Here is a 27010-nt window from a genome sequence, read left to right as displayed (position 1 = left end):
GGCGTCCGTCTGACATCGTGGTTGTCTGGTCATGTATCCATCGCCATTTGACTAGGGCAGTATGATCGTCGGCGGAATTACCGTGCATCTCTTGCAGAAAACAGATTTGAAAAAAAAAAGAAAAAAAAGATGCTTCTTCCCTTCCGAATTTTCGGTCTGAACCGCTCCACCCTGCATAGTACATGAGGCTAAAATTGCGCAGCATGAACTTATTTCATATCTGTGCAGGTCGCCTTACGTGGGACTTAAACTGAGACGTTTGGTGGGACTTTTGGTGGTTCGCGCGGAAGAAAGGTCAGGACGAAGTTTTGTGAGAAACGTTATGGCGAGGCTGTCTCTGCGTGACCGAGAATATTGTGTGCACCATTCTGCATGTTTTCATTTTTGACTTTTTATTTCTTTTCTTCTCATCTCGCGTAGCAGGCTATGCGCGACGGCTCGGCTGCCATTGCCTACACTATTCAACGAAATCTTTCTCTTCCTCTCTGTAATCATTCTTTGCTATCCTTATTTTTTTCAATATTTCGAAGTATATTTACTGTAAGCAAACACAACAACACCAAAAAAAGCTCAAAATCACAACTCGGTTCAACGTTTGCGACGATGCAAAGTCACAGATTGCTAGAGAGAGAGAGAGAGAGAGAGAGAGAGAGAGAGATCGGGGGGGGGGGGGGGACAGAGAGAGAGCTTTAATGAATATTGAATAGGTTAGCCCTACTAACGGTGGGGCTTGCTACCTCAAATGGGGGAACATCTTTAGGCGAAAAAACAAAACAAAAAACGATACAACTCAGGTCGATCGGCCAGTGAAGATGGAATGTTGTTTATGCAAATCGAGCACTAAAATAGCTTTGAGCAGAAATTGAGCTTCCTTTGTACTGAAAACGTTGAACTTGAACAAAGATAAGGATTAAAAAGCAGGCGTAGACAGGTGGTAAGGCAGCCAGACACAAATTTCGAAGCGCAGATGGATAGTGTTAGAACTGTTACGTTGAGAATTACGAACAAATATTCTCTTTTCGGCGTTTTCTAGAATTGGTTGGTTTCATTAACGTAAAACTAGTACTACCTCGATTCCCGGTGCACTGTGATGCGGCGATAAAATTACATAATTAACAGTCAAGTAACTGAGCGTGAAATTTACTTCTCGCAGCACCTTCCCAAGAAAGAAACCGTTTCTACCAGTCGCGAAGCTCAGACCCAGCCATGATTGAACGAGAGAGGCCGTACTGCCGGATCGTTGACGGCCACAGGCTGCCGGGATCCTTTTCCGAGGAGGTGTACCGGAGCGGACTTCGGTACCAGCCCGAGGAGGGTGACGTCGTCCTCGACACCTTCCCCAAATGCGGCACCCACTGGGTTGTCGGCATCCTGAAGGCGGCATACCAGGTCTGCAGGGGCGTCACTCCAGGATCGGTCTTCCTTGAGAAGCTCGGAATGGAGGCCATAGAAAACTGCCCCAGGCCCCGCATCGTGTTTACGCACTTGCCCTTCCACTTGGTGCCGTTTTCGAGCGCTGCCAAGTACATATACGTCATCAGGAACCCAAAAGACTGCTGCGTCTCCTTCTACCACCACACGAAGACCATCCCTGCGTACAAGTAAGCGCGCTGCCTATTCAAGAGAAAATGTGCCCGCCAATGTAGTAGGGAGGATCTATGCTGAGTTGTGGGCTGTGAACGTTAGGGCAGAAGACTGTACTGAAATGAATAACTCCTTCGCGAGGTTCTAATAGTCCTAAAAGCCAGGCTTGAAAGTTGCCGAAGGCGATGAACAGAAGGGGAAAGCTTCAGGAGGCAAATGAATAACTACGGATCTTCTGAACAGAGTTACTCAATATAGACAGTTGCGAAACTCCCCTTCAGAATCCGGGCGGCGCTAGCCCCCCTGCTCCGTGGAAGCTGAGGGGCAAGTCGACGGGCGCGGCACCTAGGATACAAAACGTGAACTTCGCAGAACAATTATTATTCAAAATTTTTTGTAAAATAAAGATTGGTTTTTAATTAGAACTCATTAATGAGGTTAAATTTACTTGTGCTTTTGCGGCTTTTCTTTTATAACTTACGGCAGCAGCCGCAAGCGCCTGAGTACTACTTCAACGTTCTGCCGACAGACGACAGGCTAGTCAACTTGCCCCGTGCTTGCCCCAGCGGAGGGGGGCAACCGAAGACCGGCTTTCGATACATGGGGCCTATGGGGAGTTTCGCAACTGGTATATATCCTGTAATTCTGCTTCTGAAGGCTGAAGGAAATATCACTCCATGGAAGACCTTCGGAATAAGCCAACCTGATTCCAATTCCCAGGAACGATGGTGTTAAAGAACCTAATGACTTTATTGTATAAAAGTTGGTAACCAAGTTAATAGTTATCCGCATGAGTGACAACCTAAATTTGCAAATAGTGTAACATGGCGATGTATTTATGTTCACAGCAAGAAAATCTACTTACAGAGGTGATATTGCCCCGAAGTCGCAATCTCCTCTAAAGTTGATTTCAATAGAACTTCAAGATATCCTCAACTTAAATTTAATTTGTTTTGCACTCTTGAGAGACTTTGCGCTCTTGCAAGAGACTTAACTGTAAACAATTCGCAGGATACCGCTTCTCCAGTTGTTGAATAATCTGATCATGGGCCCATTACCAGCTGGAACATTCCGTAATTTTTAGCAGGACCAAAAATATTCCAGCACTGTTTATCTGCGCCGCCATAACCAACATTTCATTTCAGGTTTCAGGACGGCACATTCGACGAGTACTTCGAGATCTTTCTGGACGGACGAACTGACTTCGGCAATTACTACGAGAGTCTACGTTCCTGGTACGCCAAGCGTGATGAGCCGAACGTGCTTTTTCTCACTTACGAAGGCATGCACGATGACGTCAGAGGATCCGTCTTCAAGATAACCCGCTTCGTGGATGGCGCCATCGCCGATGAACTTGCAAGGAACGAAGACAAGATGAGGGCTGTTCTCGAAAAGTCTAGCGTCGACAGCATGAAAAAAGACTACGACGTGCAGTTCGTGCGTAAAGGCACCGTCGGGGACTGGAAGAACTATTTCACGACAGAGCAGTCGAGAAGACTAGAGGAGAGGTTTATCAGTGAAATGGCAGGAATTGACTTATTGAAATTGTGGGACAGTAAAGTATGGTTGCTGGACGAAAAGTAGAGGCGAAATATTCAAGACATAGACTTGCAGCATGCCGTTTGGCAAGAGTTTCGGTTATTTTTTGGATACCGATTGTTGAAGTTGGGCTCTTGGATACAATGTTGGATCACACACGGCTGCACACTCGGGTTAGCATGTTCATGTAGTTGGTGGAGCAGCAAATCAGCCTGCATGCCTCGCATGCAGTGCTGCGCAGTTACTGGCACGAGCTATGATAACTTTCACACTTTTCTTGAAAGTTACCAGATGGATAGCAGCTACAAGACAAGCCGTAGAGATTCGTTTGGGGATGTAAGCAGTCCAGCTCTTTCCCCTGTTGTAAGCACGTACTTTGCGAAATAAAATACCGCACTTTCTGGTTTTGTACCTGCCGCTGTGGCTCACTGGCTAATGCCGTTGCACCGCTGAGCACAATGGTGCGGGTTTGATCACGGCAGCGGCGGCATTTGTCCTCGAGGTAGGCGAAAACGTAAAACACCAAGGCAGCGATTTTCCAGCGCACGTAACGAAACACTGTAGTCCTCCACTATGGTTCGCCTCATATATAGCTACTGCGCGGATAACCACGTTTTAAGTATCTCGAATTAAGAGAAAGCAGCGGAATTGGGCCCCGGATCTAACACGGAGAGCTGACAACGGGGGAACCATCCGGGTGACAGAGGGGCTACTGAGTGGCGAAACAGAAGTGTGGGTGGGAGGCAGTTAACTCGACGGAAGAGTGAAATAAAAAACGTGGTTGATGACTCTTTCGTACGAATCGGTAAAACAGAAAAGTGAAATGTGCCTTCACAGGAGCATTTGTTGTGCATCCACATGAACTTGCACATCGCAATTAATATTACGCCTGTATGGCGCCGTCAGAGGCATGAACGTTAGACACTGGATTGCACGTAAAGCGGACTGAAACAACACCCCCTTGAAAACCGTGCGAACGAAAAGGAACCGAAACCGAAAGCAGTAGGTGACGGAGGATGCCTCAATTCACCCGTGTCTCGTAAACACGAAGACGCTTGCATCGAGGCGCCACCTGTCGGCGCTCATTAGTGTCATCATGAACTAGTACTTCGCTTCACTTTTACTAGACGGCGGCATCTCCTCGACAGCATCTGAATGAAGAAAGTAGTGGGAAAGATATAAGGCGCCTTCGTAGACCTACTTGCGCTTGAATTCGCAGCGCAGTGGATAGCGCGGTGTGCATCTCCCGTTTCAGCGAGAGAGTTGGTGGCTCGAATCTGGGTACAGCGCGCGGAACTTTTACTGGCGACGTCATTTCCGCGACGTATATGACACCGGTCAGATCTTGGTGTAGCCGGGCATAAAACACTTTCGTGCTAAAAAAAATTAGGGGTAAAAGATCGATGTAAACACCACGAAACAGACGTGATTACAAGTCCATAATGGATCTGTCTTGCAGTAGGCGTAAATAGGTTGATGATGATGGTAGCAAAAAAAGCGAGTTTAGTTCTGCCACAACGCTGCATGCATCGGAGTGCTCCCGGTGATGTTTACGTTCACCCTTCCGTAGTACCGATGACCATACTGCAAACCAGGCTGCTACAGCGATTCCTATGGGCTACTTGTCCTTTGTCTTCTGCTCCTTTTTCTGGTCACACCAGCGCCGAACCGGCGGTGTACTGCACATGTGAACACACTCAGCTGTACCCCTGTTCGCAACTCTGCCTTCAGCCCTTGTTATTTCAGATGTTCGCGTGGGCCTCTCCTGGGAGGATGAAAGCGCAGGTGTGCCGCTGTGTTTTTATTTGGGATTAATTTGCGCGGCATGACATCTTTGACCTCTAACGGCACGGGTCAGGCTGTGTCGCATCCATCATCCCTCGGCTTTTCATTTATCGTTTCTTGCTATTCGTTGGTCACATCGCTGCCGGCTTCGCATTCTTTCGGTAAAGCTTCGCCGTCTGGACGCTTTCGGTCATATATCGCAACAACTGCCGCTGCGCTGCTAGCAGAGATCACGCGATCTAGCGCAGTTCTGTTCCAACTTCCCACTCTTTCGGGGCCGGTACCTGGACAGGAATAGGGTGAGTATGAAATGTCTTCCACGAGATGTTTGAGCGATCTTTCTTCAAACGTACTGGAGCGCTTCTGGTAATAATATAGTTGGAGAATTGTTTGGTTTAGCCATTCTTTAGAAATGCGGCTTCAGGGGCTGGTTTGAGTGTACCAGCTTGCTGAAGGACATCCGTAATCCGGGATTACCATGGCCGCAGCCGGCTGTCGAGGCCGCCAAGGCGACCGGTCAAGATCGCTCCATCCTAGGACCTGCGGATGGCACGCCCGACCAGCCAGTACACTAAGTTATGGGACTGCAGCCTGTTTTATAGCATGGTCGGTAAACAGCTGCCTCGGTCGGGGCCCACAGACGATAAGTACATGTTTTGTAGTCTGCAAGATTCTGTCTTCTTTCGGGATATCTTACCAAGAACATAATAAACGGACGTTTCCCTCACCTGCATGATATCGATACAATTTTGTTCTTAAGGTGTCGTAAGTAACAACCCTGTGACACTCTTGCTTTTATTGGCCTTTACACTCTGCGGCGGTGCCGGCTTTGTGATAGGCAGGTAAAGTTACCTAGATGTTACTTCTGTGCTCCGGGGGGAACAAAACGATGGACTGAGTTTAAATTTGGAGGAAATAGGCAAATGTTAACAGTGATACGCTTGAAAGCTTCAGACATGCTCAGTAAGGGATCTCACTAAATGTACGTTCTCCCCCCATAGTTTTTGGAGTCATGCGAAGTGCGCAGAATGTGTGCCAGCTGTTGTAGAAAAACTAAATATTTCAGGTCGTTGCATTTTGGAAGGACTTTGAGGCACCTTATGGAGGATGGGTAGGAAATTTTCAAGCTTGTAATTTATTTGCGGGCTTTAAAAATACTAATTAAAGCTCTTTCAAGCACTATGCGCCTGTTTTTGGTGCCCAGGGAGATTTAACGGATGCATCTGAATTGAACTTGGACGGAATGGGGGAAATGTTATGAATTTTTTCTTCGGGGGCGGGAGCAGTTTGGGAGCCATGACAGATAGTTAAAACTTAAAGAAAACGTGGGGAATGTTATGAGTGATATCCAGGGAATGGTTAAAGTATGTGGGTCGATCACGGGTTTTGAAAGAAACACCAATGCATGCGCTAGAAATCGTTATATTCGCATGTTATCTGTAGTTGTGCGGTAACAATTGCTGCGCATGATCTCAAACCTGGGAGCTATCGTGGACATATTGCGGTTTACGTTAAGGCAAAATCTCAAGTTTGTAGACTGTTCAGACCTGCTAGACAAAATTTCCAGTTTCAAATTTGTGGATGATTCAGTCCTTTTAGAGAAGCTTACTTTGTTCGCGTTTTCGGCTACTTAAAAGTACCAAAGGAATAAATGCGGCTCACAGTTCAAATTTGTGGGTCATGTGGAGCATAATGATCGTACAGCTAGTGTTACACTTATGAAGCAGTCTTCATCGTTGATACCCCTGGAGCTACGCAGAAAAATTTCACGCTTAAGCTTGTTCTTTAAAATGCGTCACATGAATTCATATCTAAGAAATACATTGTTCACCCCGGCAACCTACGTTTCATCGCTCATGGATCATCGCCACAAAGTGGCCACGCCTTTTTGTCGTAGTGCTTCTCACTTATCATCTTTCATTCCTGATTGATTGTGGGATTTAACGCGCCGACGCAACGCAGGCGATGAGGCGCGCCGTAGTGGAGGGCTCGCGATTTATTTGACCATCCTGGGGATCTTTAACGTGCGCCGAAATCTCGTACACACGGGCGTTTTTGCTTTTCGCCTCCATCAGAAAAGCGGCCGCCGCGGCCGGGAATCGAACCCGCGACCTCGTGCTCAGCAGCGCAACGCCTTAGCCACTGAGCCACCGCGGCGGGTCATCTTTCATTCCAAAGACGTCATCAGAGTGGAACCACCTTCCAGCAGCGGTCGTTGAAACTAACAATTTAGAAGAATTCAAAAAGCGGCTGCTCGCGCACTTTGGAGTACCGGCTGCTGATTAGTTGCCTGCTTTGCACTGTTGTCATTGTGTACATCTTTTTAGTTTTTTGTACGGTTGAAGTGCCTGATTGTTGCATTGCTTGTAATCAAAAGTTGTTCCTTTTTTTTCTGTCCTTGTATGGTATTGGACAAGGCCGCTATCTGTTTTGCGTTTAATTCATATTTGTAAAGAAACATGTTGAACATCATTCTCTGCTAAAAATGTACGCTGTAACACTCCCCTCTCCATTGCCCTTTTGGGCCATGAGGGTACATGAAACAAACAAACAAACAAACAAACAAACAAACAAACAAACAAACAAACAAACAAACAAACAAACAAACAAACAAACAAACAAACAAACAAACAAACAAACAAACAAACAAACAAACAAACAAACAAACAAACAAACAAACAAACAAACAAACAAACAAACAAACAAACAAACAAACAAACAAACCAACAAACAAACAAACAAACAAACAAACAAACAAACAAAAAAACTAACAAACAAAGAAACAAAGAAACAAACAAACAAACAAATAAATAAATAAATAAACAAATAAATAAATAAATAAATAAATAAATAAATAAATAAATAAATAAATAAATAAATAAACAAGCAGCGTTGCGGGGCAAGCGCGTTTTTTTAATTATAGCCTTCGGAACCACTATACAAGCAATCGGGAGCGTTGCTCGCCGGTTTAACGGAGTGTGTAAATTGTCTTCCGGGCACCTCGAGCGAACTCCATGTGACCCCAAGTTACACAATGCTTGCAGGAATCCTCGAGAGGATTAATGTAGTTGGGGCTGTTTGCTTGAGATAGAAAATTACGAGGACACTTTAGCCCTCCTGTGACGCAGTGATTTAGAAAGCATTCGAGTCCATTTTCCGAACGCGCCATCCCAATATTATTATCACACTTTTCTTTTCGCATCTTTCTCTTTTTTCGGTTGCTATTACACGCCCTCGTTCGCATAGGCGAGTAAACTCAATATTTGGTTTCTGTCGCACTTTGCTACTCTTTTAGTTGCTAGTCCCCCTAGACCCAAGGATCGGCCATGGTATTCTGTAAGGCCCGGGTTCGAAACCCATACCCAAATCTACCAAACATTCTGTTCTTTGCGCTGTCGTCTACATTTGGTGACATCGCTCGATCCCACCAACACTGGGCGCCAGATTTTCGCGTAATGACGCGTTAATGCTTTCGCATTTTAAACAATAGGCAGCCAACGTACCACCGCAGAAAAAAACACATGTATTCACGCATCGATCTAGAAATTCGCTCTTCTGGCTTTTCACGTCCGTTTACTTGGAGGTGAAAACAATCTCTTGCAGAAGTGACCGCTGCCCGGCCATCCTAGAGGCATCAGATATATATATATATATATATATATATATATATATATATATATATATATATATATATATATATATATATATATATATATATATATATATATATACGCACAATGTAGAAGTACGCTCTTCGGATCTTCGGAGAGTTTATTTCCAACGTTTCGACCTGAGACAGGTCTTCCTCAGGAATGAAAGCTTTGGGTAAAATCGTACGGACTCAGAGTGGGGGCGGCGCCCCGAAACACAAGCCACATGGGAAACAAACACACAAACGACCACACACAGCATACAGAGCTTATTCTGCCAAAGGCAGGCGAAAAAGAGCCTTCAAAAAAAAAAAAAAGAAGAAGGCGAAAGGAAGAGGGAGGAACAAGGTGGCAAGGAGGAGGCAAGGAAGAGGCAAGGAGCAACACACTGCATGAACGCGGGTGGTGGGGATTACAGGAAATGAGACGAGTTCACGGGTCCACGAAAGGCCCAAAAAACATCGGGTAAACTCACTGCTCGTGGCGGCGTGTGCTTTGTAGTTTTGCCCTTCCGGAGACACCGGATGTTTTTTGGGCCTTTCGCCACCCGTGAACTCGTCTCATTTCCTGTTATCCCCACCACCCGCGTTCATGCAGTGTGTTGCTCCTTGCCTCTTGCTTGCCTCCTCCTTGCCACCTTGTTCCTCCCTCTTCCTTTCGCCTTCTTCTTTTTTTTTTTTTTGAAGGCTCTTTTTCGCCTGCCTTTGGCAGAATAAGCTCTGTATGCTGTGTGTGGTCGTTTGTGTGTTTGTTTACCATGTGGCTTGTGTTTCGGGGCGCCGCCCCCACTCTGAGTCCGTACGATTTTACCCAAAGCTTTCATTCCTGAGGAAGACCTGTCTCAGGTCGAAACGTTGGAAATAAAGTCTCCGAAGAGCGTACTTCTACTTTGTGCGTATTCCTGCAGCAACTAAGGACTCCACTTCACGTGAAGTTGCGCATCGTGTCGTGCATTTCCACCATTGCCGCCGTGTGTTTTTTCGCGAGTGACTAGAATACCAACTCACCGAAACTTGAAGCGTGCTATATGGACGTTTAAAAAGAGCAGCCAACCTGGGATCGAAAAGTTCAGGCCATAGAAGCGTAGAAGCACGTTGCAACAGGTGCACAAATGCCGAGAAATCGTGTATCAACTCAAACCAAGATGGAACGATCACGTAAACTCATAAATTACATTCAGACGAGCAAAAGAAACGACGTAAGCAAGAAAGTGGACACGGTAAATTAACATTAGCAGGTGCACTAGGAATACATGACCATCAGCGGAATCGAGTTAGTCACGTAAAACAAAAAAATAAAATGCATGAAAACATACGACAAGCAGTGCTAATGATATACACCCATATTTTTGAGTTATGAAAAAAAAAAAACTTATCAAGGCGGCTAATAATAATAACGCTCTTTTTTTCTTGCAGAGCCAAACTAACAAGTCAAAGCCAGAATGAAAGACCGTACACGACCTTTCTATCGAATCACCAATGGCCACCGGATTCCTGGAGCCTTTTCGGAGGAAGTCCTGGAAGGCTTCCTGAAATATCGCCCTGCGTCCGACGATATATTTGTGGTCACATTTCCTAAATGCGGCACCCACTGGACGAGCGTCATACTTTCAAAGACACTTGAGGTGTGCCGAGGCATCCCACCAAGAAAGTTCATCTTGGCTGAGAGAGGTGGCGTAGACGCCATCCTGGCTGGTCCCGCCCCAAGAATCGTCTGCACGCACCTTCCGTTCCACCTTACACCTCACAACGTTAACACCAAGTACATCTACGTGGCGCGAAATCCGAAGGACTGTTGTGTCTCGTTTTTTGAACACACGAAAGCTTTTCCGAGTTACGGCTTCCAGGATGGCACTTTTGACGAGTACTTAGATATATTCCTCAACGGTGAGACGGACTTCGGGAACTACTACGAGACCCTCAAGTCGTGGTACGCTCACAAAGATGACCCGAACGTCTTGTTCTTGACGTACGAGTCTATCAAACTGGACACCGAAGGGTCGGTCCTCAAGATAGCGGAGTTTGTGAACCCGGAACTGTCAACCGCTCTCAGAAATGACAGCAAGAAGATGAACGCTGTGCTGGAATCGTCTACTGTTAACACAATGAGGAAGAATATCGAGGGCCCATTTGTGAGAAAAGGAGTCGTTGGTGACTGGAAGAATTATTTTTTCCGGGAGCAGTCACAGAGGTTGGAAGAGAAGTTTCTGCTCGAGGTGAAAGGAACGGACATACCGGATCTGTGGAAAGATGTCGACTGGAAGCTGGAAGGAAGGAGTGATGGCTGAGTCTGTACACCATGTTAAAGACAACGATAATGACAGGAAACGTTCGTTGGCAGCAGAGACGGAAACCAGTGCACTATGTCCACAAGAGAGGAGTGCACCCCCTGTTTGTAAAGCAGCTGGGTCGTTTACGACTCGGGGAAGATACGCCCGTGCCATTTTCTTTATAGCTGGAATAGCAAATGCTCTTCTATCGGTCACCGGTATGTTTTCTTGGGATATTCTACGGAAAATATAAAGAGCTCGAGACTTCTGCAAAGCTTCAAAGTGATAATTGCTGTTACGCTGAACGTAATGTATCCATAAATAAAGCTTCAACGTTTTCGTATGCAACGACGTTTTATGTTTGCGTCACTTGGGAAGCAAACAGGGCACAGGTTTCTCTATCTCAAGAGTTCAAGCGATATGTAATGTTTGATTGAAGTAAAGCATTTAGAAAAGACGGAAACGTCCGCTGCAAAAACGTATTTTTTCTTTCCGTTGTACAATGGTAAAGCGCACGGGGTTTGAATAAAATAAAAAAAAAATATTAAGGAAGCTGTCAGTAAGGCGTAAGATTTCCAGGTATATAGCGAAGCTGAAAGCAACCTTCACGACCATCACGAAGGTTTAAGTCTACGATTGCAGCCGATTTGCTTCTTCGCTGCCGAAACGACCTTTACTCCATCATTATTGCTATAAGTGAGAGCTTATTTCATCTTTTTTGGAAGTTATAATCCTTGAGCATCATCTTGGAAGGGCGTACGCTATGACGTATGTTTCTCGTTCCGAGCAAGTGTTGCCACGATTAAGGCGAACGTTGGAGTCTTTCTTGTACCGAGCAAGTGGTGCCACGATTACTGCGAACGCTGGAGCTTTTTTTGGCCAATTTTCGCAATCTTCCTAATATGCTTGGCTTGACAAAGTACGCCAGGGATGCTAGGCGGTCGCTGCGAGGTACGCATACACGAGTGTTCGGAGTTTTCTTGATTTTTTAACTGCCGGAGGTTGCCGCAATCTTGGGCCAATCTCCATAAGTGGGTGGGCATGGCTTGACAAACGTGCGCAGGGGACGCTGGGCGGTCGTTTCGATGCACGCACACACGAGCGCTAGGCATTTTCTTTGTTTTATTAGCTGCCAGGCGGTCGCCGCGAGAACCACGCTCACATGCGTTTGCTCGACAATGTATTGGCATTTTTGACTGCGTACACGCAAAATTACGATTTGCAAAGCAGCTTCACTGTTAAAAAAGAATGAGAGATACGAACCATGGAAAAAACGGCGTCACAGATGCGCTTGCTTCACTCCAACTGAAGTTACAAATGCGTCAGCCCAACTAATCAAATGATCTCATCACGCTGATAGGGCTTGCAAAAAACGTAAAAAAGGGGAGGGGATGCGTTACAGATCTTCGACATTCGTTCCGCGTGTTCTCTTCACTCCGCTCGCTCAAACAGCTCGAAGGTTTGCGGTCAGTAAAGTCGGACGCATGGCTAACCATTCTGGAGTTGTAGAGGTAACTCGGACATGTCTCGATGTGGGGAATTTCGCATCGCCATTAAGCATTATGCACAACATCAGCATGGCCACCTTCGTGGCACATATGACATAAGCCTACGTTAGATGCGGAAGCCCCCTCATTTACGAAATACACGGCACGTATGTTACCTTCATCAGTACCAGATGCCTCTGCGGTGTTTTTGCTTCATTCCGCTTCGTTTCGTTCCTCCTCGTCCCCATGATTTTTCTTACAGACCATGGAGGAAAGTAGGCATAGCCAGATCCTTGTTGTTGCGTCAGGGCTGGCGCGAATATTGTCCATGTTTTAGCATCACGTGTCATGGATGCGTGGGAAGGCGTCGTGCACAATTGGTGCGCAGAAAATGACTCCGCTTTCATAGCAAGCATCTACGCCTGCTGCGTGTGCGTATAAATAAAGCACGTGTATCATCCCTCCGGCCAACAGTTGTACGCGCCTATTTTTCCTGCAGTGGCCGTCGAAAAAAAGCTTGCGCGAATAGACGGATTATATTATCACTGCCCGATTCTTCCCACGAATATTCCCTGTTTTCACCAAATTTGTAGTGGAAGAGGGAATACCTGTTTAGAATGTCGCAACCACCGTGTCATTGGGCCTAAAATAAGACCAATGGCAATCCTCCGGCATGAACATGTTCTAAAAACAATATACGGCTATGCTTCGAGCATTCCACACAAGGGAAGATAAAGGGAATCAAATAATGTTAACAGCCGTCCTCAGAACCTTTCGTGAGCTTTTTTCCCCAAGAAACCAGGGAATGTGTTCTGCTGATTCTTTCATCACGAAAACTTGTAGGATGGCATGACTCGAAGCTGGGAATCTTGAAGTACAGACTTTGAACAGCCCGCTACCAGGAATATTAGAGCAATCATGGGAACACAAACAGTAATTCTGCTTTGGAAAAATATATCTGAAGAAGAAACGGTATTTCAACCTATTGGGGATTCCAGTGCCCGTGGACGTGTGGCCAGACATCTATCGTCGCGCTCTGTTCTCGCCAGCATATAGGAGTGATGCGAGACACAGCTTTTGTATAAATTTCTGAGTGGTCATAATAGTATTAAAAGGTTTATAAAAAAGAAAGAAACTGGCCAACATTTAATTCCAGGTGATATGCACCCCCGCAGCAATAGAACTTGCAGCAGAGCAGACATTAGATAACCCCCTTTTAGTCCATGACAAGTCGCCATAATCCATCATTACACCCAAAGTTCCATTAATCAGACAGCCATCTCTGCCTAACCAGAAACGAATGCTCTGTCGACTTGCAGGACATCTAATTTTGGGCAGCCTGAGTGGAGCAGGAAGATGACGTACGTTATGGAGCACAAGCTCCAGCCCGGCTTCCAGGTGGTCGACGGCATCAAGATCCCGCTGGGCTTCAGTGCCGACAAATGGTCGTTCGGCGCTGAAGTACCAGCCCTCGAAAGGCGACATCTTCATCGACGCGTTTCCCAAGTGTGGCACCAACTGGACCAAGTTTATCGTCGAGTTCATGATCGGTGGCGAGAAGGCCGCTTGTCGAAATGGCGGCTACGCCCTGGCAACCACCTTCTTTGAGCTGGTGGGCAAGGACAGATTAGCGGCGCTACCCGAGCCCAGGATCATTACCTCACACTTGGCATACGACCTAATTCTTAAGAGCTCTGGTGCCAGGTGCGTAGTCCCGATCAGTTGCGCAGCGTATGCTTTAATGAATACTAGCGGTAGAACCCGGCGGTGCCCGGGTGGACCATTATATTAAGGACAGCAATGGGTATAACGCAAGTTCCTTTATTGGTTAGTCGTCATATTAGGCTACTTCATTGGGAAGTGGTACACACGCGGGAGCGCATGCCTTCTGTCAGTACATGGGCTCCAACTGCAGGCGCGTCGTGGTAATGTGAAACGACTGGCACTCGTTTTTTTCCTCCAACTCTCGCTAAAGAAATTGCACCAAGATGGTGCACTCGAGCGAGTGAGTCTGAGCGAAAAAAGTCTTGTTGAGTGGTTCCCAATTTCAGAAAGCCATCTGATCAGTGGGCAGCCATCGCTCTGGAGGAAGTATTGTCTGGACATCCAGAGAGCCGTTAGTCACCAGGTTATCCCACAGCTCAAGGGTGGGAAAAGTAGATGGAAGTAGGAGGAGCTTGGTTTGCTTGCACTCTTAATAGGACACGAGGAAGAGTGCCAGGTTGTGAACACAACTTGAATTCAGCAGGAGATTGCGCTGGGAACACACGATGGAGGCGGGATGGGTGAGGGGTATTCTTCCTCGTAGGAAGTGCAATCTCAGAAGATATGAACGAGGCTCATCGGTACAGTTTTATCATAAGTCACATGGGCTCCCCACGGGAGGCGCGGGGTTGCAGGAAGTCCCAAGAGTTGCCGAGGGCTAACCTTTGCGCTTTTTACTGGTACATATTCTCTTTTACATTTATGATATATGACACCGGCTCCTACGGGAGACGCGTAGTTGCCGAAGGTGTCAACAGATGGCGACCGCTAAGCGAACGCGGGAAAACTCAACTGAATTTTACGTCCAAAGGGATGCAGATTAAAAAATCTCGCTGGCCTTCTTGGGCGCATGTGAAGACAAAATCCTGAAATTTGTTTTTGGGCAAATAAATGAGCAGCATTTTCAAGAAAAAACGAACGGGAGATGTGAACTGGCTGTGTGGTTATTTAAGAATGTGTAAACACAGTGTTTTCCCGAAACCCTGCTTGGCTCTGTTGGGAGGATGTTATTGAAAAATGTTGTAGAACAGTGTTTAGATGGCTACGGAAATTGCCTATCTCAACAAAAACGAGCTCGATATCTCAAATGGCGTGCGGTAAAAAAATAAAATCTGAAAACTATTTTACCGCTCTTCACTCTCGCCATGGTAGAATTTTTAAAATTTTCAGAAATATTGACCTCCAACACCGTAATCAGAATGTGCCCTTAAAATCTGTAGCCGTTTGAAAGAGCAGTTTGGCTAGACGTGTACATAACCTGTTAGGCCTTTTTGGTTCGTCAGCCGTGTCATTTGTAAAAAAAAAATTTGGCCCTTTTAGCGGCATCGCAGGGCGAAATCCTTAAAAGCGTTTCTGTGCATTTGTATGAGTAACATATGCCAGCAAAAATCAGTTGGATAACTGAATCGGTGAAAGATTTATTTGAGAATCTTTAGGAACACCATTTTATTTCCGGAATGCGGAATCACCTCGCTAATGTACGTTAGGGCGAAATCCAAATACTCTTTTTAGACATTCTTAATGGTTACATATATCAACAAAAAGCGCTTCGATATGTGAATGGGTGACCGAGAAAATCACGAATTCGCGAAGCCACAATTTCGCACTTTTCCGCGGTTAGGAGTGCAATTTCCGAAAACCCCCCTTAGTGAGCACCTACTCAATGACGCAAACTCGATAACTTTCAAGTCTCTAGATCTAACAGTTTTGGCTGGGCGTTGATCACTCAGTCAGTCAGTCAGTCAGTCAGTCAGTCAGTCAGTCAGTCAGTCAGTCAGTCAGTCAGTCAGTCAGTCAGTCAGTCAGTCAGTCAGTCAGTCAGTCAGTCAGTCAGTAGTCAGTCAGTCAGTCAGTCGGGCACTTCTTTTTATAGGTATAGATTAAAGCGTGATCACACGACGACATTAGTAAAGAAATTAAAGCGTGAGCGATGCAGCAACGAACAAAGCAAGCACAGAACAGCGCCTGCACCGTCGCTTTCTTTATTCTTCGTTGTACATACACCCCGAATTAGTTTTTAAGAGCACGAGCCAACCAGCTTAACATTGTACGTTTCTGAAGGGCTTCAGAAAGAGGCGTCGCATATATGATTTATAACTAATTTTTTCCGATTATGAATATAGAGTTTTTTGAGGAAGAAGAAGAGGAAGAAGGCTATTTTTTCAGCAAACGGTGTTACAATGGCTGCTGACGGGGCAGGAGCTAAAGGCATTGAGTGCCTGACGAGGGCTCCTGACCCTCTGGAGTTCACAACAGAGGACAGGCTTCAATCAAATATACAGAGAGAAAAAAATAAGTAAATTAAGAAAAATAAAAACAGTACATTTTCAATAATGAGAATCACAAGTTATACAATATACATAAAACGTTTTCTGCGATAACTGTTACGAGAAGATATAATAGAACCCGACACATTTCTTGACGGATTGTACGTTATGTACATAGAAAAAATCACGCCTACACACAATACAGCTTAAATTCCTTAGAATGAGACATGCCGAGTGATTGTCATATCTCACTTACTTTTCTATAAACATCAACTTGGTTTCAGCCTTAAATACGGTTGCATTAGTGTTAAATTTTAAATTATCCGCTAGGATGTTCAAGACATGTGGTACTTGATGAGTAGCTGATTGTTTGCCGTAATTAGTCCTAGTTTTAGGTGTACGTCTTATTTGTCACCTTACACAGTAGTGACGGGTTTCTGCGTCACCGTCTACGTATAACTTGTTTTAGTGCATCATTTGAGTGTTTTGAAAATAAAGGTAAAGTTGGCAGGCCTTGGAATTTCCCTTGAAAATTTTTGAAACACCGTCATATCTTTTTTTGCAGGACAACAAGCTTGTTGTAATTATTTTATGAGGTTGTTCCCCACACCAAGATTCGGTACCTTAGTTTTGAACAGAATAGAGAATAATACATGTTTCTTTTTAACTGATATTTTATAAAGGCATTCAACTGTTCGTGCCAGGGCCGTAACTAAATGATTTACGCGCACTGACCAGTTTAACTGTTCTTGGTACCAAACACCAAGTAACTTTTGTTCATGTACCCTTGCAATAACATGACCTTCGTATTTGAGATTTATATCTTTCTTTAAGGGTTTATAGACTGGGCTGAAAATTATATAGCTTGTTTTCGTGGCATTTAATCGCAGCTTGTTTTGTTGTAACCAGTTTGAAAGATGCACCAGATATTCGTGTACAATAGATTCCAGAAATGTTAAACTGTTTGACGAGAAAAAATATTCGTGTCGTCTGCATACACAATATGGGAAGAACCTGGTATATTAACAAGATCATTTATGTACACAAGAAATAATAATGGGCCAAGTAGGGGTCCTTGTGGGACACCTTGTTTCAATTTAATTTAGGCAGATAATATGTTATTGATGCCAACTATTTGATATCGATCATACTAGTAGTTGTTTAAACTTTGTAATGCGATCCCATGAATCCCGCAGCTAGATAAGTTTTTAGCAGCAAATCAAAATGTATTGAATCAAATGCCTTTTGAATATCTAAGAAAATACCAAGTGTGTATTTTCTGTTTTCCTTATTTACGATTATCGTTTCCTTGATATATGCCAGAGCTTGCTCAGCTGACCTATGCTTTTGGAAGCCGTATTCGTCGGTTGCTATTATTTGATGCTTGTACCTTCCATCCCAGCTTCCAGCAATAACCAGCAATTAGGTAAATGAGATATCAAATAAGGGAGCTACATACGGCCTGCAAATGCTCTCTGCACACACGGAATTGTTGTTGAAAACGCAGAGGTAAAAATGTCTTTTCAAACATTATATGCCTTTAAAGTGTATGAAACTTCTCTTTTGCAGGTACATCTACGTCGTGAGAAACCCGAAGGATTGCTGCGTGTCTTACTTCTACCACACCTAGAAGACGAAAGCGTACAACTTTGGGCACGGCACGTTCGAGGACTTCCTCCAGATGTTTATAAGGGGCGAGACAAGCTTCGGTGACTACTTCGGACACTTCTCATCTTGGTGCCCCCACATCGAAGAACCCAACGTCCTCTTCCTCACCTACGAAGCGATGAAGAACGACCCCGAGGCAGCCGTGCTACGGATCGCAAAGTTCCTGGACGTCCGTGACCCAGACCTGCTTGACCCAGAGTCTAATAGGTAAATGCATCCAGCCAGACCGTCTTTCAAGACCGGCTGTACGGTTCATTACTCTTTTTTTCCAATTAAGTGCTAAGAATGTATTGAACGTAACGCAATCTATTTGAGAACAGTTGTAATGGAATGTGATTGCTCGTCTTGCATTTAGCATCGTGCCGATGAGATGGTTCCAACATGTTCCAGATTGATGAAAGCAATACGCTTTAACTCTATTGGGCGCAAGGATTTGCGAAGAATAACAAAAATTTCAAAGCGTGCTGCAAAGTCTTTTTTCACTCTTCGTATCCAAAGGCATGTGGAATATCGAGTTTCTGAAATTACCCTACCAGGTTACTGAACGGTCTGCATCACTTGTTGAAGTTGTTCAAGGTACTATTTCAGCATTAGCAATTGTACGTGACTGAATTTTCTTTGAGTGCCTCTTTGCCCACACATTTCTTGAGAACTGATGGAAGTTGGGAGGAATATATGTTCTAGAGTAAAGCGCCGATATAATAGGTACTTGCAGTTCACAAGATGACCATTCCCGGTGCGGTACCCGCTATTATACCGGCGCCACTGCATGTGTCTGTGGAAGGGCCGAAACTGGTTGGGGGCACAGCATGTGCTGCGTCTATGTGCCGCGTTCCAACCATAACCAGTTGGTCATCGGACTTGCTACATTTTTATAATACCGTTCTTGTTAAAACTTCGGTTGTAAATACAAGAAGTGCAGGCAGGGGCGGATCCAGGCTTTTTCTGAGAGGGGGGTCAGCTCCTATCAGTGATGATGATGATGAACAGGAGGACGAGGAGGAGGAGGAGCTTTATTTATTCACTGAAATTTTGGGAAAGCAAAAACACAAGGAATACAACAAGTCATCAATTCACCTTTTTCTGCGACTTGAGTGGTCATCTTCTTGGAGGTTTAAATTCAAAAATTAAGGGAGGGGTCAGGACATCCGGACCCCCCCTCTGGATCCGCCAATGAGTGCAGGTCTCAAGAGAATATAAATTTCCTGGATTTTTTGAATGAGCGATTGGTGCTCCAGCGCCGAACGGATGGTGCCCGTTATTCCAGAAAGCGGCAGGCAGACCCCATTAAAATTCTCACTTACACCTGCAGCTTACGGGTGGCTGTCTCACGTGCAGTCAAGTGCACATGAACAATTTGCGATGGCGGCTTTCTAGAAAAGCTTGAGGGATGACCAAATAGAATAGAATAGAATAGAACTTTCTTTCACATCACTTGCATGATGCAGGAGAACTGCGGAAAAAGCGGCAAGAAGTCAGCTTGACAGGGCCGCAGGCCCTCTTTATTGGCATGATACAGAAAATTCATGATAGCATGATACATAAAATTGGCATACATTGGCATGATACATAAAAATGGCATGATACACGAACAGAGCAATAAAACAGCATTTTCTTTCAATGAAGTAAAATCTCCACGAGACCCTTCCAGCAGCACGAATTGCCCGTTGCTGCTGTTTCCCATTATGGGCGTGAATGCATAACTGAGTAGCTCTACTTTTGTGCAGCAGTGGGGCCTGAGGTTGGGAACTCATTATTGACATGCTTTAAATTCAAGTGGGCTGTAAGCCCTCAAAAGTGTGACTGCTCAGGAGAGCGGACAACAGCGATTAGAACTGGTAATAGATTGTGGATGAATTAGGCGCTTCAGTAGCAGTGGTACAGGACTGGTAAAATCAAGCGGCTGATTATGTCAGCGCCGATATGAGCAGTTAGTAGTTTTACCTATTTTATAAGCAATTAGGTAAGCTAATATTGCTAGCATTGAACTAATTTCCGGGACTTATTACCAGATGTAGTATTTAGGAGTGGTGATGTTATTCCAAGGTATGGCTTTCCGGAACAGTTCACTCTAATGGGCCTGTTTTCTATGTATTGAGTGTTGTGGGGATCCTGGCGCCCGAGCCATTGCGCGATCGCTGGGTTTGTGCCATTGCTCGGCGCTTTTCCCCTCTCTCCTCGAAATTCCGGCTCGTCTCGGCGCCACTGCGTAGAGCCGAGCCGTCTTCTCAAACTCTTGCGTGAGGTGAAGGCTGCAGCGACCGTTGTGGCGATATAACACTGTCGCGCAGCAAGTGCTCCAGCCTTGTAGTCGACCTAACTTCACCTCATTGGTCCGTTTGAACGGTTCCCGAACCCCCCTCTCGCCGGGACGCGAACGCGCGCCCTGCGCGGGGGTCTGTTAGGGGAGACGCTTCCAGGACGCCGAAGGCGTTCGCCGAAGGTATGTGACGCTTTCTTTACCAGCCAGCTGCAACTCTGTTGCGCCGGCGAAAGCCCACCAGCCCTTCCGGCTGCCGGCCCGTGCCTTAAGGTTGCTCCTGTTGTCCCTACGCTTGCATATAGTAAGGCCGTACCTACCACTCGACGAACACGCCGTGCGTTACGCGCCTGTGAGCGAATGGGCCACGTCTTCCTCGCTGCTGCGATCCGACCCTGACCCACATCATGTGGAACTGTGAACTACACCCCACAGAAGCGGCAGCCTTCCCTGGACGGCTGCCACAAGACATACAAAGAGCAGTGCATTCACACGAACTAGCAAATCAGCTACTGGCAGTCCAGCGGCTCGAGGTGGCTCTCTCCCGGCAAGCGCGAGAGACTGAGCCTGCGGGTGGTCGAGGGCACGTCCCAAACGGCCATCTGCCGGCTGGTCCAGCGTAGGCTGGGGAGGCAACATCACGAAGACGCCATAAACAAAGTCGGGTGGCGTGCGACCCTGCGTGGTCCCCCAACCACCTCCGCAGGACATTTTCAATAAAGTTCATTTCTCTCTCTCTTCTCTCTGCGATCCGATCTGGCCAGCACGGCCATGCGCGCGCGCACAACGGTTGCGCCGCGCCCCGGATTTTGCCCCGACCGAAGAGCCCACTGGCGCTGCGCCGACGAAGCGCGCACACTTGCGCGTGGCGCCCCATCGCCCCTATCACCTAAAGGGAAGTGCGTACCGCTACTGTAAATTATGTAATTCGGACGTTGGTGTAAAATAAACGTCTTCTCTACATGCCCTGGGCATATTCCTTTGTCGCCCCTACTCCACCTGCTCAACAGAGGCGGTGTTGTGTTGGCGCGACGGCGTTTCAGTATCGTGAGCGTGCTCAACTAGCTCGAACCCACGGTGGTTCCTCGCAGTGTGCATGAATGCCTGCCTTGTGCAATGCTAGGGTTACGCATATTGTGAGGTAGAGAGACCACAGTGTACAGGAGAGTTTAAAAGAAATACGGACAAGAAAACGCACAGGCTTCTACCCATGTTGTGCCGCGTGGCTGCAAGTTCGGTAAACTGCACAAATGCGCCGTTCTTACTGATATCTTGACAGTGCAGCCTACACTTAGGGGAAGTGTTTGATCCAGGAGCGACGCCGGTAATTTATTTTGAGGCGCCTTTTCGTCAGATGCTTAGCCCTGCTTAGCCCTGATGGAAAGTATGTATCACCATTCTACTCAAGCGGCATTCCTTTACAGTGTTGTCTTTTCTTGATGTGTGTAATGTGATTTCCCAACGAAATGTTTATGACCCGCGTACAATCACATGGAGCCTTTACTGCATGGGCAAATTGTATTGTATGCAAAGAATGAAAGAAACATTCTTTTTTCCTTTCTTTCTTTCTTTCTTTCTTTCTTTCTTTCTTTCTTTCTTTCTTTCGTTCTTTGTTTCTTTCTTTCTTCCTTCCTTCCTTCCCTTCTTTTTTTCTTTCTTTCTTCCTTTCTTTCTCTCTTTCTTTCGTTCTTTCTTTCTTTCTTCGTATTCCTTTTAAACCCCCTGTACAATACGATGTAAAGTAAAAGTTGTTTTTCACTCTCATTGTAGTTCGCCTGTTATCTTTAGAGTAACGTTGTCAAATCTAAAACGAATTCAATCTCCTTTATGGTACACTACAATATTTTGTCTTGCTTGTTATTTTAAGCAGTCTTCACGCGTTCATACATTCGCGGGCATCAGGAGGAGGCGAAATTGGAAGGTTGTATAAAGCTTCTCGCTGCGATTCACGAGTGTGATGAGACCATCTGGATCATGAGAAGGTTCGTAGTAATTATGCATGCCTGTCCCGCATTCCAGGTTCCAGAAGGTGGTGCAAGACAGCAGCATCGACGCCATGAAAGAGCATTTCAAGGCGAGCTACCGGAAGGCTATGGGAGCCGGCGGCGTCGACCAGTGGACCGCCAAGGAGGCCTTTCCTTGCGGCCGAGACCCTCCACCACCCGAGGCCCTGGTACGGAAGGGCATCATCGGCGACTGGCGTAACCATTTCACTGTGGAGCAGTCGTTCAAAATTGAGCGCGCCTTCTCAGAGATATGCGGTCACTTGGTCGACAAGAATATCTGGTACCCGAAAGAGTGGTTGGAAAACACTGCCTAAAGCTTTTCCTTAATACCGTAATCTGATGTTTAAATGGCGCTGTGAGCTCAGGGACCGTTAAGTTTTCACAGTTTTGACCATTATATTTCCAGAGTACGTTAATACGCTGTGGTTCGGCTTGAATCGTTATGTGAAGCTAGGAGGAAGGACCTGCCAAGTCACGAAAAATTCCTTTCAACAATACGGAGACAAATGCGTTATGAAAATCGACATCGGCCATGCAATATTAAAAAAAGCACAAATACTTTTATTTAGCTATTCTTTGCTGAGGCCGGTGTGTGTGTACGCTGAAGGGCTGTAACAAGGTGGTATACAGCTAACATCCATGGTTTTAAATGCCGAAAACATCTGCGCTGTTACGTCACAGATTGCTGTGGTTGGCGCGCGCTGCTCGGGCGTGTGTACACATCATGGTTTTGAGACTGACGTCATGCTGCCCGGGCCTGTGGGGACGGCGAAGACCTCGGCCGGTCGGGGCGCGCGCGTGCGCTCGCTTCCAGAGAGGCAGCGATGCGGCAAGAATGCTGACGTCATGTGATACATCCTGTTATGGCGGCCGATCGGCGTTTTTCAGTCGAAACCGAAACTTGCACGAACAAACGACGCCGTAAATGAATGTTTACGCTGCGCTCGGCCGTCTAATCTGTCATTCAATGATTAGTGGGCTGGTAGGCACGCATAGCAGCGAAAAAAACGTAACACGAAAATTTCGTGTCAGTACTCCTTTAAGATATGTATTTTTGTCTCTGTTCGCATTGAGTTTCCCTGTGTTAGGGATTCGTTTTGCAGCTCTACCTATTCGGTATCTACATACACTGTAGGAAGTAGCAATCCTCACTTTTGTACCTGAGTGCATGGCATGACTTTATAGAAGCTATTGAAAACCGCACAAAATTACTAGTCTACAACTTACAACCTGCTTATAGTTTGATCTCCAAAATGATTCTTTTGCTGTTACTCGCTTTAAGGCGTACCCGAGAAAGATGTTAGTGTCGCGTGGAGAAAAGACAACTTCTGTGGGTATTGACAGTGCGTGTTGGAGAGTCCAATAGCCGTGGCGTTTTTTAATAGCAGATATGTTTAAAGGAGCCATGAAGACAAAATACAAGTTGGGTTTATTAGAAAGACTGCTTAGTCCCGATAACAATGATACCAATATCATCGCAATCTTCGGACAAATAACGGAGATATTAAATGAAACGTGTTAAGCCGTGGCGACCCCCTAGCCAATTTCCCGCAACTTTTCTATGACGTCACGGAACCTTGTTTGTGCGACTGGCGGCCGCCTAACTGACCTGTCGCGACGACACACGACTGGACGTCTGTAATGGGGCCTGTAGTTCCATTTGACCGCATCACTTGAATGCTAACGTGCCGTTATCGCACTGAAAATTATTTTTTATTGTTGACCCGTATGACGTCATTCTTGCTCATAACACGTCACTGTGGCGCATAATTTGAAATTTTTTAAATACTTCTTGCTTTTTTTTCGTTAAAAAACATCTTTTGTGGCTCTAATGGAGCTGAGTGAGATACTGAATCCCAGTTCTTTCAAATTAAATGAAGTTGTATTTTCTCTTCATGGCTCCTTTAAGCTTAAGCTTGGTCCTGTGGCGTTCGCAAAAAAGAACACAAAGTAAAAATACCGAGCGCACGTGAGCGTGTGCAGCGTGAGGAGCGCCCGGCGTCTTCCAACTCGACCTTCGAGAAAACACTGCCCAGAGTTCGTGGCGTGATCTCTCGCGTGCTGTTCTCATCGGCAGTTCACGATCGTTCGTGCCTGAAGTGGGGAGAACCGAACAGCTCGCGCTACAGACGCCGAGCTCGCGAAGCCGGTAGCCGCCGGCTCAAGCGCGTGCTAACGCGGTCCACTTTGCGAAAGAAGTGAAAGCCTGCAGAAACACGATCCGGGCTTGCCAGTCACGGAAAACTTCCCGCGGCAAGTTCGGAAATACATGTGAGGCGCAACAACCCGGTCTCCGACGAAGGGAGGTGGGCCTCCAGCTCTGCTGTTTCTCTGGCATTGCCCCCCTAGCGCAAGCTTTTCACGACTTCTTTCAGCTGTTGGCCACTAGTGGACGGTGGTTAGTCTTGTTAACAACCCATCTTTTTTTTCTACCCGATGAGGTTGTGTTCCTCCCTAGTTCGTAATGAGGTAATTGTTTTTCTGAAAAGAGTCATCAACACCTCAGGAAGTTTGTTTTGAAGTGTCGTACTACTTAAAAAGGTGTAATTTTTGTTGCTGTCGAAGCCATGTGTTCTTTTCAGTGACGAAGTGCCCGCCATTTGTATTATGCATTGCGAAATAACACTGCAAAAATTGCACCAAGATGGCAAGCTGGGCGAGTTGGTATTGGTTCATGGTGATAGAAAATAGCCAGCGCAAGAAAGACGAGGACGAGGAAGGTAACAGACACAGCGTGGCACTCACAACTGAATTTTTATTGGAAAAGGAAAAACATATACACCAAAAACCGCGCATGTCAAAACAGTTCAATTCAAGAATTAATCACTGCGCAAGCCTGCAACTCGTCAAGTCACATGTTCTGCAAGATAACAGATTTCGCTTTTGTGCAAAAAAACACAGAAGGTTGGCTAACACAAGTGTCGCAATTTTTTATATGAAAAAAGCCTTAGACACTTCCCTAATATGTTGATTATTGTGCTTGAACAGCACGGTTGTGTCAGATAAAACCGGTGTACACTTGTGTACACGTGTACACCTACGGCAATGAGAAGCCAAGTTAGAAAAGCGAAGACTTCTGGATGGACAGAAGATGCTCGCGTAGTCGCTTATTTACGCAACGACCAGTTTGACCTATGTAGCAAAACCCACAAGACAACGGGATATGATAGACAACGCCTACAGCACACGCAACATACTTGTACTTGTGGTTGAGAGTGCACTCATTGACAACGGACTTTATATTGCTGTCTCTTTTTTTGGAAACCAGTGGACAAATTTTTGATAACTTATTTGGAGCTTTGAATACCACGTTAACGCTATAGCGGGAACCTACGTTTTTAAGCCCGTGGGCAATCCTGTGGATGTACGGAATTACTGCAAATTTCTTTTTCTTCTGTGAAGGATCACTACTCGAGTCACGTTTGGCACGACCTTTAACAACTTTTATTGATTTGTCGGTGACAGCCACGAGTAAACTAGAAGGAAACCCCGCGTCTTGTAGACGGGATACTTGCTTCGTTCAGCAAAACCTATGTCAGTCCACTATAAAGTAGTAAAAAAGGGCATCGCTTTTTCGTGTTTAAGATCTGCACTAGAAAAATCCTGCAAACATTTATTAGGTGCTAGCTTTGCGAAGCAAGTAGCCCGTCTACCAGACATGGGTTTTCCTTCTAGTGTACTCGTGGCTGTCACTGACAAGTTAATAAAAGTTGTTAAAGGTCGTGCCAAACCTGACTCGAGTAGTGATCCTTCAAAGGGGTGGTGGTAGCCTTTATTGTGGCAGGAAGACTCTACGTCAAGTGGGGGAAGGGGAAGTAGAAGGTGGGGGGTTTGTAACTTGGGACATCTTAAATGCGTACAGTTCGACCCAAAACAGGAGGGCTTCTTGAGAATGCAGGAGAGGCCGCGTGGCGTGAGGAAGAGCAGGCTCACGACTCTAGACTGCTCGCGCTAGACCGCTTTTTAGGGAAAAGTGTGCAATTAAAGCCAGCATGGAGGGTCCCAATGTACGAGGGTCGATGTAAAGAGAGGTTTTATTTGGAGGAGGCTTGAAGGTTCTGTAGAGCGCGAACCAAATTAGGTGCTGGAGATTGGCGGGAGGGGGGGGGGGGGGGGGAGGCGCAGAAGGGGCATCGAGGCGGTAGAGACGGGGTGTACCATTTATGGAAGGTCTCAGGGGTAAGGCTAGCATTAGCAAAATATTTGTTTATGAAAATTTCGGCTGATCTTGGGAGCGGGGGCAGGGCGGATAAAAAGCCTGTTGGAGTCAGGGACTTGAGGCGGTCTTTTTTTTTCCTTTTTGTAACGTAGAAGCTGTATCGCTGGTGGTAATGTCTTCGTAGGTGGAGGAGCCAAGTCGGGTAGCAGCGGAGGACTAGAGTTTATACACTCCCGCGCAGCCGAGTGGGCTGCCTGGTTCCCCGGTGATGGCTCCTCGTGTCCAGGTGACCAGTTGATGCGAACATGAGTGCCGCTAGATTTCAGGGTGGAGATCTGATGAATGATGTTGTTGGCGATGGTATTGGTCGACGTAGGACATTTTAGAGCCTCTAGGGCTTCGAAAGAGTCTGTCAGGATGCGTATCTGGGAAGGCACGGAGGAGTGAAAGTCAAACATGAGGTAGTCTATGGCTTGAACAATAGCATGGAGTTCCGCTTTGAGGATGGTAGCACATGGAATATTAAGGGATCGTTTTCCTTGGATGGAAGGGAGGTCAGAAGAACCCCATGC

General features: G+C 46.0%; 2 protein-coding genes and 1 pseudogene across 4 annotated transcripts in view; all 3 read left to right on the top strand.

Annotated features, from left to right (window-relative positions):
* The window catches only part of LOC144151347 (sulfotransferase ssu-1-like), a 44362-nt gene that overhangs the window by 3116 nt on the left and 14236 nt on the right, over window positions 1–27010 (top strand). Inside the window, exons 2-3 of one of the 3 annotated variants that reach the window (XM_077682361.1) lie at window positions 1154–1601; window positions 2730–3534. The exons of 1 other annotated variant lie outside the window; for it this stretch is intronic. In XM_077682361.1, coding sequence (XP_077538487.1) covers window positions 1207–1601; window positions 2730–3168 — 834 coding nt within the window. In that variant the 5' untranslated portion in view covers window positions 1154–1206 and the 3' untranslated portion in view covers window positions 3169–3534. Of the gene's footprint in view, window positions 1–1153; window positions 1602–2729; window positions 3535–4971; window positions 5208–27010 lie in introns of those variants that run through there. One more of the 3 variants, XM_077682363.1, reaches the window with a different exon arrangement.
* Window positions 9974–11181, top strand: LOC144151800 (sulfotransferase ssu-1-like). The gene has a single exon (XM_077682936.1). The coding sequence runs from the start codon at window positions 10000–10002 to the stop codon at window positions 10843–10845; it is 846 nt and encodes a 281-aa protein (XP_077539062.1). The 5' UTR covers window positions 9974–9999; the 3' UTR covers window positions 10846–11181.
* LOC144152380 (sulfotransferase ssu-1-like) lies at window positions 13671–22593 on the top strand (annotated as a pseudogene).

This window comes from Haemaphysalis longicornis, unplaced genomic scaffold (assembly GCF_048455015.1).
Source record: "Haemaphysalis longicornis isolate Haplotype H1 unplaced genomic scaffold, Haemaphysalis longicornis Haplotype H1 scaffold_9, whole genome shotgun sequence".
Lineage (NCBI taxonomy): Eukaryota > Metazoa > Arthropoda > Arachnida > Ixodida > Ixodidae > Haemaphysalis > Haemaphysalis longicornis.
This window is presented reverse-complemented; position numbering and strand designations above follow the sequence as displayed.